At 35.8% G+C, this 17,206-nt stretch overlaps 1 protein-coding gene across 1 annotated transcript in view; it reads left to right on the top strand.

Annotated features, from left to right (window-relative positions):
* The window catches only part of WDR70 (WD repeat domain 70), a 125,709-nt gene that overhangs the window by 96,960 nt on the left and 11,543 nt on the right, over window positions 1–17,206 (top strand). The window contains exons 13-15 of the mRNA XM_083884482.1: window positions 279–417; window positions 15,183–15,283; window positions 16,687–16,766. Of these exons, the coding sequence (XP_083740608.1) occupies window positions 279–417; window positions 15,183–15,283; window positions 16,687–16,766 (320 nt within the window). The remainder of the gene's footprint in view (window positions 1–278; window positions 418–15,182; window positions 15,284–16,686; window positions 16,767–17,206) is intronic.

Here is a 17,206-nt window from a genome sequence, read left to right as displayed (position 1 = left end):
AGCTTGCAAGACTTTTGAGTGGAAGAGAATTTTGCTGTGAGGAGGATTGTCATTGAATCTGCCAGTTTTGCACATCCTGTGCACAACTGTAATAACAATTGTAACAGATAAGTCTAATTGATAACAACAGCAATAGATGACACTAACAAGAGACTTTTTCAAACTTTTTCTGGAAAGGACTAACAAATAAAAAAAGTTGTTTTAAGGAGTGCAATTTTTATCTAAGTTCTCGGTATGTTAATTATCTGCCCAGTCAAGTTCTTTGTTTTCTTCAACAGGACAGATTGTTGTTTCAGCCCAGATGATAAAATTCTTGTCACAGGCACCTCTGTCAAGAAAGGTGGTGGCAGTGGGAAGCTGTTTTTCTTTTATCGTGAGACCTTCCAGAAGCTGTATGAGATAGAAGTTACAGACGCGGTATGTATTTTATTTTAATCATCTCTTCAAAATATGCATGAAACCGTATTCTTATGCTTCTTTTCCCTTATACGGGTAGTTACCTATTAATACTATTGTGATTTTCCTACTCCATGATTAAGAGTTAGTGCTAAAGTAACATGAATAATTTTTTCAATTAAATAAAGAAAAAATCCTAGGATAAGGTGTTTAAGCAATAGAGCTTCCCTGCTCTGGTGTTAGCTTCACATTTTTCAAGGATTTCTGGGAATCGTTCTAGATCTGTGAAGTGAGACACAAATCCTAAAATACATTCATGTTGTTTACTTCATCAATTACCATGATGAAATGCCTTATTGTGACACAACACCTTTTTGTCCATAAGGCAAGATTGGTGGTTACTCTAGAATGTGTTTCTAGGTTGTCTAAATGCAGCCATTTGGGGCAAAAAGAAATCCATCAAAAACACCATTCTCACCAGTTACTATAAAAACCTAAAGCTGTGAAACTGTAATACAGAAGGGTCTACATATGGCTTGAACTGACCACCTATTCCCTTGTACAGAAGGGAAAAGTTTGATACCGTAGATTAAAAGGTCCTCTTGTGATATACAAGTAAATGTATTGGTGATAACAAACAGAAGTGGGTGAAATTAGAACAGAATTGCCATGCATAAGTATGGCAATGTATGCTTGTATCTCTTTAGCTGTTGGAGTATGACAGATTAGCAATTTCGTAGGATACCATCTTCTCCTTCTGCACTTTCATTAAGCCAGCACAACAGGCTTTCCTAGCCACAGCAAACCAAACCTCCTTCTGCTGGGTGTTGTTTATACACCACCACCTTAGTATTTGCTTTTCTTTTTAAATCCTGCTTTCTCCTTTAGTCCATCCCAAGGTAAAATCTGCTTATAGATGGATTTGTTGTATCTATAATTTTGGTTGCAGCCAATCTTGCAATTTAAAAATGCAGAATTCCTATGAAAGCAGAAAACATGATTTTTCCTAGAGCGGAAAAGCGCCTGTTTTCATCTTAAACATATAATCTAAATACAAAGGGGTTTTATATGACTTTGGAAGTTTTACTTAGTACTAAATGATTTCTCCAAATACAGCAGAAATTGACTTTTATATTTTTCTCCTGTGAAACATACCAAACCACAAACCAAACTTAACTCATGAGAATTTCATGGAGATTTTTATTTTCTGATACAAGCATTATAACAAGTATTTATAACCTTTTTCTGAGACAAAACATGAGTATCTCCTCAGTATCTCCTTTGAAACTTCATGACAGAGAAAAGGAACACAACTAATCAAAAGTGCAAGAAGTAGATTTTTGTAGGAGCTCTCCTGTCCATGGGCACCAGAAACAAAATGGTTTTATAATACTTATAAATAATAACTTTTATAATAGTTATAAAGAACTAGTTTTATAATTCATCATAAACAAAATAGTTTTATAATTAAATTAATTTCATAATTAATTTGAACTCCTTAGACTTGAGTGTTTGGAGGTGGTCATGATGGCATCTCCTTTTAGTAGTGGTCGTGCCAGTAACAGCATGCAAAAAACTTCATTTAGGCTCTAAGACTGCAAGAAGGAGGAATTTGTCAATGGTGGATCCTGTATCTCCAAAAAGGCTTAAATAGTGAAAAATACTGCTCAACAGTCTACTTTTTTTGCATTCAAAGAAAATATTATTTTCATTTGGTAACTTTGTCTTCTAAGTCTTGGAAATAAATGGTCTGTTTACCTGCCAAGATAGAGTATGCTACAAGGGAGTCCACAAAAGATCCCTTTGCTCTCAGTTTCTCTCAGAATCAAGAGTAAATTTATATTCTTTTCTTAAAAATGCAAAAGAGATGTTGAACAGAGACCCAACAGTAGGAAACTGTCCATAAATAGCTTCATTGGGGCCACTAATATAGTAAAATTTTAAGTATGTGTACGAGTCTAACCAGGTTCATAATTTTACACTATAAATTTGTATAGGTGCTGATATTTATATGGTACTTTTTAAGACTGTAGTAATTCACTTTGGTCTATAGAGTTTTAGTGCTGCTGGTTTTCTTCATTTGTAGTTATAAAATTTAAGACTATAATTCATCTGCTTTGCATATAGAGGAAATGAAAATAATGGAACTAATTGGTGAAGAATTGAGACAAATACTGATCTTATGACATAATTTTCAGTGAGTCAGCACTACCAATACCTGCACAAGTCTGTCTAGCTTACAACTTTATACATCTAAGGAAAACACAGTTTAGCATATCAATCTGAATCTAAAAGAAGAAAAATTCCTGTAAGTGGTCTTACAAAATTAAAGTAGTATATTTTTTCAAGGTCTTTCTACTGCTTGTATCTTTTGGCTTTTTCATGAGTGTTTTTTACTTGTTCTTCCCAAATTACTGTGTTTGATGAAATATAAATGCATAAAAGCATGCTAAAAGCAAACGAATTTTCAAGAAGCTGGCTTTTATGTTTTGTAAGCAGTAAATGCTGTTTTTTGGAAAGATCATTGGTCTGTAAAGTGGGAGATTAATATCTTGTGTGTAGTTTATCAAAGCATTTTTTTCAGCAGTGCACTAATTACTTTCTTTCTACCAGCTGCTTTTCTAGTTTCCACTTTTCCTTATACTCTCAAAAATAGCAGTTAGCATTTAGCATCAATGTAATTAAAGATAAACACATAATGCTATCCAAGACCTCAGTGTGTTTTCTGAAACTAAGTGTTATACGTCTTTACAGTATTTTCCATGTTACCTAGCACTGAAATATGTAATTTTACTCTTTCTATTTTGGGTATTTTTAGGCATTGCAGAGTTAAAGTTATGCTATGCTGTATGTGTAATAAAAGTACAAATACGCCACAAATGTGCAAATGCAAAGAGCCAGATCTGCTCTCATTCCTAATGAAATAATTTCAGTGATTTCAGTGAGCTTTAGTCCATATTGCTAAAAAAAGGCATCTTTAGTAACTTTTTGAAGGCAATTGTATAAGTTTAGTGGTAGAATGTATATAATATTAATAACAGAAAATCTACTGTGAAGAAAAAGTATAAACTATTCATGTGTTACTTTTTCCATTTCAGAAGGATTTTTTTAAAAGGAAATGCCAGCAAGCCTAGAAAATTGAAAAGCAGTAAAGAGCAGTAAACATTATCTTAAACCTCCTTGGTAAATAGCCAGTGAAATTGGCCTGTGAGTGAACTTAGTGGGTAATGAGAAAATATTTAATGGGAATGTTTGACCAAAGCTGTGTCTGGCATTCCTTTCCATCATACCATACAAACCTTTTTTCACCTTTTCTTTCAAGTTTTCATGGGAAAATCCATTACTGTTTCAGAGCTCCTGGAGTGAAACCTTGTGGTTTTACTAATGGACTAGCAGTCTGATTAGTTTCTGCTGTTGTGGCTGGGTATAGAATATTAATTTGCTTTTTTTCTCTTGTATTAGTGTTTTGGATTTTTGTTTCTCAGACACAATCTGTGCTTAAACAGTTGTGTTGTTGTGTCCACTCCTGAATGCCATCCCAGCTTGTAGGCATCGGAACTTCTGTAGAATTCAAGCTTCTTAGATAAATAGCAATACATTTGGAAGAAAACTAATGTCAGAAGAGCTGGAGACTATGAGCTCTGTTTCTGGCCAGCAGCTGGAGGAGGTGTGTGAACAGGACAAAGACAAAATTGTTGGTGCTTCTCCGACCATCCTTTCTGCTTCTAGTGGCTGCTGTTTTCCAGATATCTTGATGCAGATAAAGGAATTTTGCAGTTAATAGCACTCAGTGAATTTTTTTTTTCCATGAGTTTATCAAGGAAAGAAATCACTCATGCTACAGGTTATGGCAGGGTCCTTTACTTGCTGCAAATTACATCAAAATTACATCAAGGTGGGAGCTCCTGCCTCTGCCACATGCACAAGAAAGCTGATGCTCTGTGTGCAGTACCCTAGCCTTGCTCTGGCTTGGTGTGTACAGGTACAGTTGGAGATTTTGAGGGCTTTGTACTGTGACAATGGTTGTGCTTACTAAACTGTACAGAAATCCCTCTTTTTAATGGAACTTGAAAAAGTCCTGTTATGAATGTTCAGCCTTTTCCTAGTTTTCTGTCTCTTTCTCTTCTATCTTCACAGTATTATTTATGAAAGGTTCTTCACTCTCACCTCAAGTGTTCACAAGAAAATATGTTTATTAAACTCTCTCAATTTGAGCATTAGAGGCTCACTTAATCTGAAATACCTATAACTGCATGCAGAACCTTTCTGTGTTTACATGGATAAGGAAACTTAAACAGATGACAGGAAACAATAGTGCCAGAATATGGGGGTGCAGAGCTTATGTCCAGAAACTCAGAGGCCATTTCCCTTTCTTTTCATCAGGTAGTATGAGAGGCAGGAAGACCTGTAGCTGCTGTGGAATGAGGTCTCATCTTTGGGATATCTTTAGTCTGGAAGAAAAGGGAAACTTTACTGCCAGATGAAAGCCAGGGAGGGTTTATTCCTAATTCTTGCTTTGGTTATGCAAGCATGAGATCTTCATGGGAACCAGTTATAAATACCTAGTGTATGGGAAAAAGAATTGGGTACACAACATTTCCCCCAGTGTTAGTTTAATTTAAAATAGCTGTGGATAGGCACTTGAATCACTCTCACATGTCTGTCATTCATTTGGCTACTTCCAGCAGATCACCGAGTAGTTATCCTTATTACAGACAAGATTGGTCTTGGCAGCAGTAGAATACTCATTTTCCCCATATGGAAAGGACAAGTATTGCACCACATTACTGCCATGCAAGAAGGGGCACTGAGAAAGAATTTAAAAAAAATGTTGTATAGTTACAGGAATTGCTGATTTTTAATGAAAATTGAAGTAGCAATTTAATTTTAAAATGAGCCTGGATGATGAATTTGTGTACATTATAAAATGAGATATGCAAATATTTAAATTATCCTACAGGTTTTTGTAAATAAGCAACAATCTAAAACCATAGCTTTATGGTTGTTTTGAGAAACCCATTTCTGTTTGGAGGATTCTTCAATATTTTCTTAGTTTCTCAAATATAAGCAGAAGTTAAATTATTAAATACTTCTGAAAATACCTTTAAGGGGTGTTTCAGGAAGGTCTTCTGAGACAAGCTATAAATAAAGGTTCTTGTTAGATGAAGGAGCGAAGAGGAAAGAAAGAATAAGGAATATGAACCTTCCAGCATCCTTTATGCATGGTTGATATAAGATTGCAGTATTTCTTTCCTTGACCTTAAACCATATCATTTACTATTTATAAGGTGCAGTAATATAGTAAGGGGCTTTTCCACTGTGGCCCATTTCACTAAGATTTAAAGCTTTTGAATTTAAGAAAATTAAATCCTTTTAACTTCTGGAAGAGATCATCATGAAACTTCTGTTTTGGTTGGGTTTGGTTTGGTTTTTGTTTTTTTTTTTTTTTTTTTTTTTTTTTTTTTTTTTTTTTTTTTTTTTTTTCCCTTAAAGCCATTTGTTTTATTTTAAAGGGAAATCCATATTTTCCACAATAGGTAAGTTAGTACAATATTTAGGGCCCAGTAAATTTATGTGTTTTTTAAAGTGAACAAAACCCCCCTCTAGTATAAGAGGTGAATCATAGGAATGTGTTTTCTTTTACAGTGTGGTAACCTGTCAATTTTTATTTTCTGCTTCCACGTATGTAAGGACAATGTGGTCCCTTTGTGTATCCTGAAGCAGCATGTACTTTGTTTTAGGGGAGCTGTCACTAGAGGTTTGAGGTATGCAAGAGTAATAAACTGTGAGGGTTTTTTCTCTGTAACAGGGAATGGAAGTGTACATGAAGGTTGTCTCCCTTAGTTTTTTGATATATGGAGATGAAAGTGTGGCTGTAATTTTAATAGACTAGGTGTTTAAAAATGCCTGACATTGCGGTTACAAGGGAAACAGGTTGCTACCTTGATTAAGTTACTTTTTTATTCATCAAAAAGGAAAATATTGTTCAGTGGCTCCATGCACTATAAAATATTTTATTATTTGTATTTATATATTTATATATGTATATAAAATATATTTATAGCTCTACCTTGAAAGTTGAGTGGTACAACATTGTTATCCATGTTTCCTGTACTGAAATCCTTCTTTAAAATATTGGCCACTGAAAATATTTTAGGGTATTTCTGGTTTCTATGTGGAAAACTGTAAGTTTTATCCATTTCTGGTCCCTTTTCTATTGAATATTTTCACATATTTCTTAAGTCATGTTTCACAAGGGAAAAACATTAGTATTCTTTCCTCCACTACTGTATTCTCATGGGTATTTTAAATCTAATGATAGCAGGTCACTACATTGTAGATACTCCCTAACCTCCCACCTTATTTATTGTAGTTGGCTCTTTTCCTTGGAAGAGCTCCAGGGGAATCTTGAACACGAAGATTTTTGCAATTGGGATTTACAGTAGATTTTTAAATATACTATTAGTACATTTCTATTATGTGAGCAGCCTTTTTTAAAATCAGAGCATGCTTAGTATGAACACGTAAGTGTTAATTGTATTTCTGCCCAAAAGAAGAAACAAGGTGGAAGCATTTGTTATTCAGCTTGGCAGACATTTAAAAATGGCATACTTCTAAATCTGTTATTTAACTTTTTTATTATTATTTAAAATTCAGCAGTTTTGTAAGAGTTACACAATTTTATCCTATCTTCTGGTGCTTTCAGAAGGTGGACCAGCTGTTGCCAGGTAGATGGGTGTTGTATCACCACTTTGCTCTAAGACACCAGTGAAAAGAGATTACCGAGTGTGCAGTGGGAATTGCCATAGCCTCTGGGCAGCACCACCTCTCTGTGATTCTAAAGGCAGAAATTCTGTTGCTTTTGGAGGGCAGCAGGTGGTTAATGTAGCTGATGTTTCATGGAAATCATTTGCAGAGAAACCAAGATAACAGTAGAAGAAGGAAAGAACTATCTATATTAAAGCATTTCCTTATTGTGCTGACTTTATTGGTGCCTTTTGGTCTCCAACCTTCATTTTAACCATCATTATCAATGATCTTTGATTATTGTATGGAAATGATGGTATTTCTGCAGGTAAGATTGCTATTATCTACAGATTAGAATTTCAAATTTCTGATATTTTGTTTAATTTTCCTTTAAATTACAGTTGCTTAGAGCTGGAGAGAAATTATTTGTTAAGTGTGAAAATATGTTGAAACACTTGCTTGAAAGTCCTTAGGCCTGTTTCTGAACTTCATGGAGTATGCATGAGAGAAATGTTTTATTTTAAAGCATTGAGATCTTTGAGACAGGAGAGAGTTACTCTACTGTTGACAAGTTACAATGCATATGGATCTTTCCTCATAATGAGATTTTTAGTATATTTTGATTAATTTTCCTCTTTTTTTTCATATGCATTCTTGCTGGGATATATAAAATAAAACATGGTAGAGGGCTTTGTGGTCCGTGGAAACTGTGAGCCACATAAAATATGTCTGTGAAAATTTGTGCAGTCATGAATAGATTTGTATCCACTGCACAGCAGTCTAAATATTTGAAGTTTCTAACTATATTATAAAATGGAAAAGCTTGAGAGCCCTGTTTTAATATCTTTCCTAATTACAGGAGCAGTGGTAACCAAACAGGGATGGGCAACAATCTTCTGGTAGTGGGAAGCTGTCTTCAGTAGGTGGCATTTGATGTTTTATTCAAAGACATAGAAATTCTTAATAAATGGAGGTATTTTCCTATAATAACTGTACATTTCCCTTCTCTTATGGGGAGACATATTGCTAAAGTCAGAAGGACTTAATGTGCAAGTCCTAGAGCTAGGGAAAAGAAAGCTGAAATGCCACACTGAGATTTCATTCCTCTATCCAGCCCAAGTTTGAAATTGCTTACCCCTCTCAAATACAAATATAATCTAGGCTTAGTTAACAGATTATGTTAATTTGAAAGGTAAATGCTTTTTATGATAAGCTTCCTAAGTAGTAGTATTTATTACGTTTTGAGCTCCTGCGCATTTAAAAGATACTGCAAGCAGTTCTTCACTGTAAATACATAAGAGAGTTTTATAGGAGAAAAGACAGAATAGATGTGCTAAATAACTAGTTGTATGCATACTTGCACAGATTTTAGTAGGCAAAGCTTTTTTTCAGAAAGACTGGAATTTGTAGTGATGGCATTTAAGACAAATACTCTGTTCAGTCAGAAAAGCCCCGCGTAGTGACTGCTGGGTCACCTGTCCTTACAGAATCTGTGACCATGGTCAGAATGTAATTTTACATGTTTGCTGCTGACATGACACTTATCTGACTGCCTGGACAGCCAAGTGCAGCGAATCCAAGCAGTGCTGTTTAAACAGAACCCATCACATACTGTCACAGCCACTGAAGCAAAGTTTGCACATGGGAAAGAGAAGGTTTGTTTAGGTTTTTCTTCTCCTGACTGAAAATATTTTCTTAGGGCAGCAGCTCTTGCTTTTACTCTTTTATTGTATGGCTTTAGAACAGATTCTGAGGAATTATTTATTAGATTGGAGGTTAGAAAAGGGGTAAGCAATAAGGCAAATACAGACTTTTTTCTCTTTAACGCCTCTTCAGATTTTTCAATATCTCCAGAGCTAGACCCGATCTTTGAAGTGAACATTTTCAAGATTTGTTGGGCAGTTTTAGAAGTCCATGTCTGGTGTATTCTTTCTGCACTAGGAGTATTCAATATAGGTCCTCATTAGTTTTCTGTTTTTCTTGTATAGCTATTTTAGCCATTGTAGGCTGTAGAGATTCACCTGACCAAATATAGATGTCTACAGCTGATCCAGTTACCCTAGGCTCCTTTTCTAATCAACAGAGAAAAATAAACATATTCAGACTGTGATTTTATCCCATCCTAAAATAGATCTCTAAAATAGGTTAGCTGAAGTCCACTGTAAAATGCTTTTTTCTCTCTGTTAACTTTAAAGGGAGGCAATTGTAGACATTTAAAGAATAGATCTCTGAAGATAAGGAGTGTAGATGTGTTAAGTTTGATGAAACAAGTCCCACCTAAACTCTTCACTTCCCTCCGTGGGTGTTTATTGTCTTCTACTAAAGTGCTGGAACATTTAATCTCTCGTTTTCTGACCTTGCCAAAAGCAAAGTAGGAGATAATGGGTTACTTTTGCATTCATTTCTGTTGATTTAAGGATTTTTGACTGTAGGCAATTTACGGACAAAAGCCTGCCAGTCTGTGAAAGGGTTGTGCTAGCTGAGAGCTAAGCCTACGCTCTCTTACTTGCACCTGATTTCCCAACAACTGTCAAAACATCAGCAACTTCACCATGGAGTTACTGAACTTCATCTAAATTGTAGCGCTTTTAAAGAAACATCAAACACTCATGAATTCCTGCTTCACAGGTTAGAGATGTGTGAAAACCGAGGATTAGCATATTTCCATTTTCAGTATTTTTCTGGAATTAGCAGTATTTTTTTCTAGTGGCTATTTGGAAGATCACTTTTGATTTTCCCTGTTTCAAGTGGAATGTTGGCCACACATTCAGCACAGGAAAAGTATGAATATTAGCTGTATGTCAGCATCATTCAGTAGTGATTTCCAGCTTTTCAGTGTAGTTTCATGTAGGGATGGAAGTAGATAGATACAGTCTTGCAAAGCAGATTTGTTGTCAGTGTTTTCATTTAAGTAGTTTGCACTGATAGGCATGGAAGGAGACAATAATTTACTGAACTTAGCCTAAAAGTCTGATAGCTGCTCTTAACTGATTAGTCATATCTGGTGTTTTGGAGCAAATGTATAACCCAGTTGAAAGTCAAGAACAACCAGAGAAGAATGGAAGTGTGTCCCTGAAGTGAAAAGAAAGAAAAATGGAAAATGTGTATTCCAAGAGTGCATAACTGATAGGGAAACAGGTTTTTCTTTCCTCTTCTTTCCTCTTCCCTGCATGGCAGAAAATTAACTGTGAACTTGAAAAAGCTGATACATTATCATGTGTGATTATCATCTGAAAATACAATTTACATGAAATGTTCAGAGATAACTGCATGTTACTTAACCGTAAAACTTAACTGTCTTTAGGGAGAAAGGGTAGTTTCCAAAGAAAACAGTGCCTGACTGAGAAGCACTAAGACCTTCTGAAGGAGGGAAAAGAAATTAAAACATCACTGTAAAATATGATCCCTCTTTTTGCAGTAGCAACAAGAGAACATAGTCCTGTTGACCTAAGTGCTCTAGAAGTGCATGGTGATTCCTGTTTTTGTCCAAATTATGAAAGTTCTTGGAATATTTTGGAAAACAATGAAATCATAACCATGCCAGTCTTGTTGCAATTATAACCTCCATATGCATATACACATATAGGTCTGCTGAATAAAATTTTGTTAACAGAAAAAGATTAACTATTATGGAGGTTGTTTACATAAAAAGTTGGTGAGATTTTGTTGGATCTCAGCGGAAATGCATCAAATGAAAAAAATCAGTGCTTTTGTACAAGATCAGCTCAGACATGTAAAATGTTAGTATAGGAATTCAAGAAGGCAAAGATGGACAGAAACCTGAATATTCCCTTAATCTCTTGCAGCACAGTGAAAGAGGATAGATGTGAATAATGCTTTCAGGACACATTCTTTATATATGTTCTTGTTATTTTGTTACATAATGAGCAACCTGGCATTTTAGTAGACTTGAAAGATATTAGTGAGATTAACAGACTACCCAGGCTCTGGAATGCTGCAGAAAAATCTTTCAGGTCTAAGATGTAATGTTTATGTGAAGACTGTATGTACTCTGTAATTCCCAGGAATTAGGAATATTTGCTGCATTAGCTCATTCATGTTTTCTTTTTCTTTATATGTTTTATCACAGTACATCCTCTCCGAAGCTTCTCACAATCCAGATAATTACTGCCAATGTGTGATCTCTAACCATTCATAATCCCTCTTACTAGAAATTATTAACGTTTCTTTCTTGCCTGACCTGTACTGCCCCTCTGAGACTGCACTTTCCTGGATCAGCTCTACCCACACTCAAAACCGGAGTGTTTGTTTCTGAAGTGTGGGCCAGGGAACTGAATTTTGCCTTTGCTGCTGCAGTCTCAAACCATTTTTATAAGCAAAGACCCAGGAAAATTCTTGCAGTCCTTGACAACAGTCTGTAGTTTTATGACCTTACTAGCTTCATAGTTTCATCTTAGGGGGTAAATTTTCCACTCCTATGCCACAAATCTTTCTTGCTGACCTTGTAAAATGCCCTCTCTGCATTGTTTACTCCTGTTGCGATGTTGCCCAAGTGCTCTGAACAGTTTTGGTTAAGGTAATTAGCTTTTGCTTACTAACAGATCTGCTTCAGTTATTCTTCACTGTGCCTGTTAAACACAGGGCTGTATTCCTAGGCCAGAATAAATGTCCCATTCTGTGTTACAGAAAATGAGGGTTCAGTTTCTCATTTAGAAACAATGCTGTTAACTCTTGTCAAAGCACTATGACTTGCTCAGTACCAGGAAAGCTATGTGTGTAGTTGCCTAATGAGCTCACCTAAATGGAGAATAACCTGACAGAAAAATTATTTGGTGTTGTTTACTGTCTACCTGGAGCAACAGCTCTGCTTATATGATTTGAAGGGAAATACAGAGGTGAGAACAGACTTATAGGGGTGAGACTTTGGGAACCACCCCAGAACTGCCTACAGACAATGACACCCACTGAATCTGTTCTAACCTCTTTCACAGTGAGAATCAAGAAGGTAAATTTGCAGTGTTGCTCTTTTAGATAGTATTTTTAATACTTTTCCCGGTCTGTTTTCACAAAAATATTTTCACAATGTTTTCCCAGTATTTCCCAATGCAAACTACTGTGTTTGTATATGCAATAGACATTGCCAAAGACTTTTCAGATTGATTTCATTTGAAGAACTTAATGCTTTTGCCACAGCAAAAGTACAAAACAACTTTTAAATCATTACTAGTAATTATCTTTTGTAATTTTCTTACAATCACAAAGCTGACCACATCAGTCTATGGAAAAATTATTTTCAGTATTTTTATGACAGGCTTTCAGGACTTCATGCTCCAAAAGCATAGTGTCCAAAACATTCAGCCATCACAGAAATCTTTTTTTCAAATGTTGAAGATGTTTATTTGATGATACATTCTTCATTTTATCATTCTTATTTGTTACAAGATATTTTCCATTTGGTAAGCTATGCCCTGGATTTTTTTTTTTTGTTTGTTTTTGTTTTGTTTTCAAAATCTACATAGGTTTTTCTTGTTTTAAATGAAATAAAATGATTTAGAGTTTACGGTTGAGCTTTTGGGTTTTTTTATGGTGGGGCTGGTTGTCCATTGAAACAGATTGCTGGAAGAGGCTGTTGTGTTTCCATCCTGGGAAATATTAAGAAACGAACAGGCTGATATCCTGAACTGTCACTAGTATCTGACCATGCTTGGAGCAGTATGGTTGAATTAGTCATCTCCAGAGCTCTCTTCCAACCACAACCATTTTAGAGTTGTATAAAATTCAGTATCAGTAGATAGGTGCCTACCTACATGCACATGTAGGCAAAGGCAAGAAAACACCTTTTTGTTTGCAGTTAACATACTTACTTGCCTGGAGAGCTGGGAGGTAGGATCTTCTTTAAGATGGAAATTGATGTTTAGCATTTCCAGTGATAAAGATGTCTACCTGAGTTATTTGAGGTGGAAGTAGTTGAGAAGTTAGAGACATCAAAGAATAAATGCTCTTTAAATGTTAATTATTTTTGTGTGATAAAGATTCTCCTTACCCTTCCCTTCCAGTATAAAGACCTGGCCTACAACGATCCCCTTGTTGTATAGTTAATTAGAATTTTTACTTCTTTAGGATTAAATGACTGGGAAAATTTTTTAGGATATAGTTCAGGGATTCGGTATTTTGATATTTCTGAAGTATTATCAGTTTCTAAAATAATCTGAAAACCACAGAAGTAGTTTTTATTATTTTTTATAAAGTAGATTGATAGTAGTGGATTGATAAAGTTACTTGCCTGTTCAGAGCTTGAGTTTGTTTAGTTTTTAACAAATTATATCTGGGAACATTTTACAGTTTCAGAAGATTTATAGGGCTACATTTAATGGCAGTTTCTTTTGCCCGCTCTGTAGCACGTGCCATGGTAGTTTTAAGTGTGTTGTGCATATTTGACAAGTTAGAAACTCAGCAAACCCCATCAGTGCTGAGCCACACTGTCTCAGGCTTGTTTTTGTTGGCTGGTATCCACTACCATGCTATAAAATACATTTACTTGACAGAAGAAAGTGGAGAACCACATTAACTACAGACTTTAAAAAGGCTGGCTAACCACATGCAATAAATATTAATAAAAGAAAAGGCCACCCACCTTTGCCCTTCAATAGTTTTTACTAGCTTTGGTGTTTTAGAGTTACTTTAGTATTTTGAGCATTACATAACAGAAGACTCTTACTTAAATCCAAAAACTTATTAGCAATTCTGTATTGTGTACTTCAGATTTACCTCTAAAAGCATTGTTCTGTAGGTGTCTTTGTAATAAGCAAACCAGGTTTATTCCCTGTAAGTGAATGGGAAAGTGTAATGTTGTATGTTGTGTATATGTAGAAGGAGGATGCTTTGCTGCGGAACCTTGTAAAGAATGGCTGTTTGATTAATGAAACTTCATCTCACTCAATTTTTCTTCTCAAAAGAGAATACAAAGCAGAGAAAAGAGCTCAGGAGATAGTCTTGCATCATCTTGTGTTAAAATGAAGTTCCGATTCATGATGGCTGAATGGGCTTCAGAATTTCTTCGATATTTTTAATGTTATGTGCCTCATAGCATCAAAATAAGGGAGGCTGGACCAAACCAGAAATAGTATGGAACATGCAATGAGAAGTGGAGGGAGAAGAAAGGGAAGGCTAGAAAAGGGAGCATTGTTCCATGAAATACTAACATGATAATGCATCTTGCTAGCTCTGGATACATTTGTTGCATAATTGGCACAAACCAACTTCAGCCTTGGACAACATTCATTTAAGGCATTACTGTCTGTCAAAAATAGATACTTTCTTTTGTGTTTTTGATGAGATGTGTTGTCCTTTGTGGCAGATTGTGCCCACTTTGGCTCTCTGGAGTCAGACGTTTGAGTCTTAGAGTTTCTGTGCTGTCCTGCTGAATCAGACTGAGAACAGTACTCACATGGAGATTCAAAGTCACATGTAGAACAATACTCTTAATGTCTGAAAATGAGTTTTGCTGCTGACCAGAAGAGTGACAGCACTGTGAGACATTGGCTTCAAATACCAAGTTCTTAGTGTTGTGGGGATGAAGGAAGCTAGAGTGAAAATCAGCAGCTCTATCATTTTTTGCAGTCAGCAAGTGAAAGGTCAACAGTGTATGACAAGAAGGGAAAAAACAGATTAAGTGATGAATGAAGTGGAAGAATTAAGAATGAAAAATAAGAGTACAAAAGTTATGAAGGCCTGAATTGCTATATCATATCTGAAGCACTTAATTGTTCTCCTTCAAATCCCTCTTTAACTTTCCATTTTCATCATACCCGTGAAGATCCTGGGAGCAGATAGTCTGTAGAAACCACTGGTTATCACACTGGTCACCAATTTTTACTTCCTTCCCTGTCTACATCCTGGTGTTGTCACTCCTTTTACATCGTATTCTACTCTGGAGTTATTAATTCATGTATTTACTTGCTCATTCATGTGCTTAAGCTTGGTTCTGCTACAGTGCGATGTATTCTTTGACAATGTGAATATTAATTCTAAGATCCAGATTAGTGACCAACTAACTGTCATATCTCACCCTATTTCAGAGTGTTGTGCGTTGCCTTTGGCATCCAAAGCTGAACCAGATCATGGTTGGTACTGGAAATGGTTTAGCCAAAGTATACTATGATCCTGTCAAAAGCCAAAGGTATGTAATCGTGTTTCATTATAGTTGTTTTCTCAAATTTAGTCTGATTCTGTGATTCAGTGATTATACTAAGAAATGAGAAAAACTAGTTTAGTAAGCATTTGTTTTGCAGAGTTCTACTTACTCAGCAGCAGTAGAAAGAGAAAAAAATAACCCAAAATGTTTGCTTATGAAGAGTGGCACTTTCTCCTCTGGGCTTTTCATTTTGCAGTGTGCTGGCTGTTCTACCTGAATGTACAAATGCTTTCAGTTTTTAATTGCATGAAATCTGCAGTAAGAGCAACCACCCTTTCATCCTGTCTCTTGGAGGTTGCCGAGGAAGTGTTACTGAATGGGTATTTATTGCATTGTCATGTTTTTTAATGCATATTTTCTTCCTGAAGTAAAAGTCTTGTTTAGACGCATCAAACTTCAGTGCTAATGAAGTAATACCAGAAGACCCAATTTGACAAGGGGCAAAGTGAGGAAGCACATCCCCACCTTTCTTTTAGTCTTCTTCACCATCCTCATTTATCACATGAGGATTTTGCCTGTACATCTAAGGGAAAGGTGGTACTGATTTATCAGGCTGTGACTTGCCAACCTAAGATGAAGAGGGCCTAAGTAACCTATAAATACCTGTTTTGCCATGGATTTTCTTTTGCCATCTGGATTGGCTGGAGAACTGGGACATGCTTCCTTCCTGTTGGCCAGGAGGAAGTGTACAATTCATTGGTACTGAGTGGAATAAATAAGATGTTCTTGCCATGTATACACCATCTTTGTTTTGCTGGCATCCTAAACCAAACTGTGTTACAGTTCATGTTTCTGGATACTAACTGTCACCTGGGCACTTGGATGTGAAGATAAACTCTGGTTTACAATATTACCAGAAATAAGTTTTACTTTTCTGGTTTTGGCACTTTAGAGAACAAGAATGTTGGTCATTAGTGTTTGAACCACAGACCCCTAGTGCAATTTTGTGCATGGTTTGTTTCCTGATATTTACCATGAAGAGGAAAATAGCAGTGGTTTAAATCAGCCAGGCTTATGCAGTCTTTCCTGCCTTGGTGTTACAGGCACCTCTGGTTAGATGCCAACTCTGCTGCTTTGGAAGAATTGTATCAGGAGCAAATGAGTGCCCAGGTTTGCAGAGCAGCACTTCGAGTGTGCACACTGAAATACTGTGGACAAATGGAGTGTGAAATGAATCTTCCACCCTTATTTCTGCATGTCATATAAACTGCTCGATAACAGAAACACTATAATCTCTCTACCCTCCTTCACATGAGCGTGAACAGGCAAAGATACACACATTCATGAATATTTAGAGTGCTGTATAATTTTGTTGAGACTGTCTTGAATAAAAACTGGTTTCTGTTTGATATAAACAGACTTAACTGAACTGCTCTGTTTCCTCCTAGGGGAGCAAAATTATGTGTGGTTAAAACAAAACGAAAAGAGAGACAAGCAGAGACTCTCACACAGGATTATATTATAACACGTAAGAAATTTAAACATATCTTTATAGCTGCATCCTTAGCTTGTTCTTAGGCTTGAAATTATTTGCAGATTGTTTAGCTTTATTTTTTCTCCTCTAAAAAGCAGTCTTCCATTAAGCATTGGTGTCATATATTGGTGCTTCATATAGATTTTTTTGAGCATTGCACAACTGGAAAGGTATGTCTAATCTGCATGCTCTCTAAAGTTGTTAATAATGGTTGTTTTCTTGATTGTGGTGCTTCTGAAACACTCGAGAATTTTGTAGGTTTTTTTCAATCTTCAGTTTTACATAACTTAATTGTGGAATGTAGATGGGTTTAGGAAGAGTTTTGCCACTTTGCAGTACCAGTGACTGGTAAATCAGAGATGAGAGATAGGTCTTGTACAAATAAAACATGATTTTTCAAAATTTATAACTTACCCAAGTTAGAAAGGGTTTTA

The sequence above is a fragment of the Zosterops lateralis genome (assembly GCF_965231275.1).
Source record: "Zosterops lateralis genome assembly, chromosome: Z".
Classification (NCBI taxonomy): domain Eukaryota; kingdom Metazoa; phylum Chordata; class Aves; order Passeriformes; family Zosteropidae; genus Zosterops; species Zosterops lateralis.
Note: the sequence above shows the minus strand (reverse complement) of the source record. Positions and strands in the feature narration are given on the sequence as shown.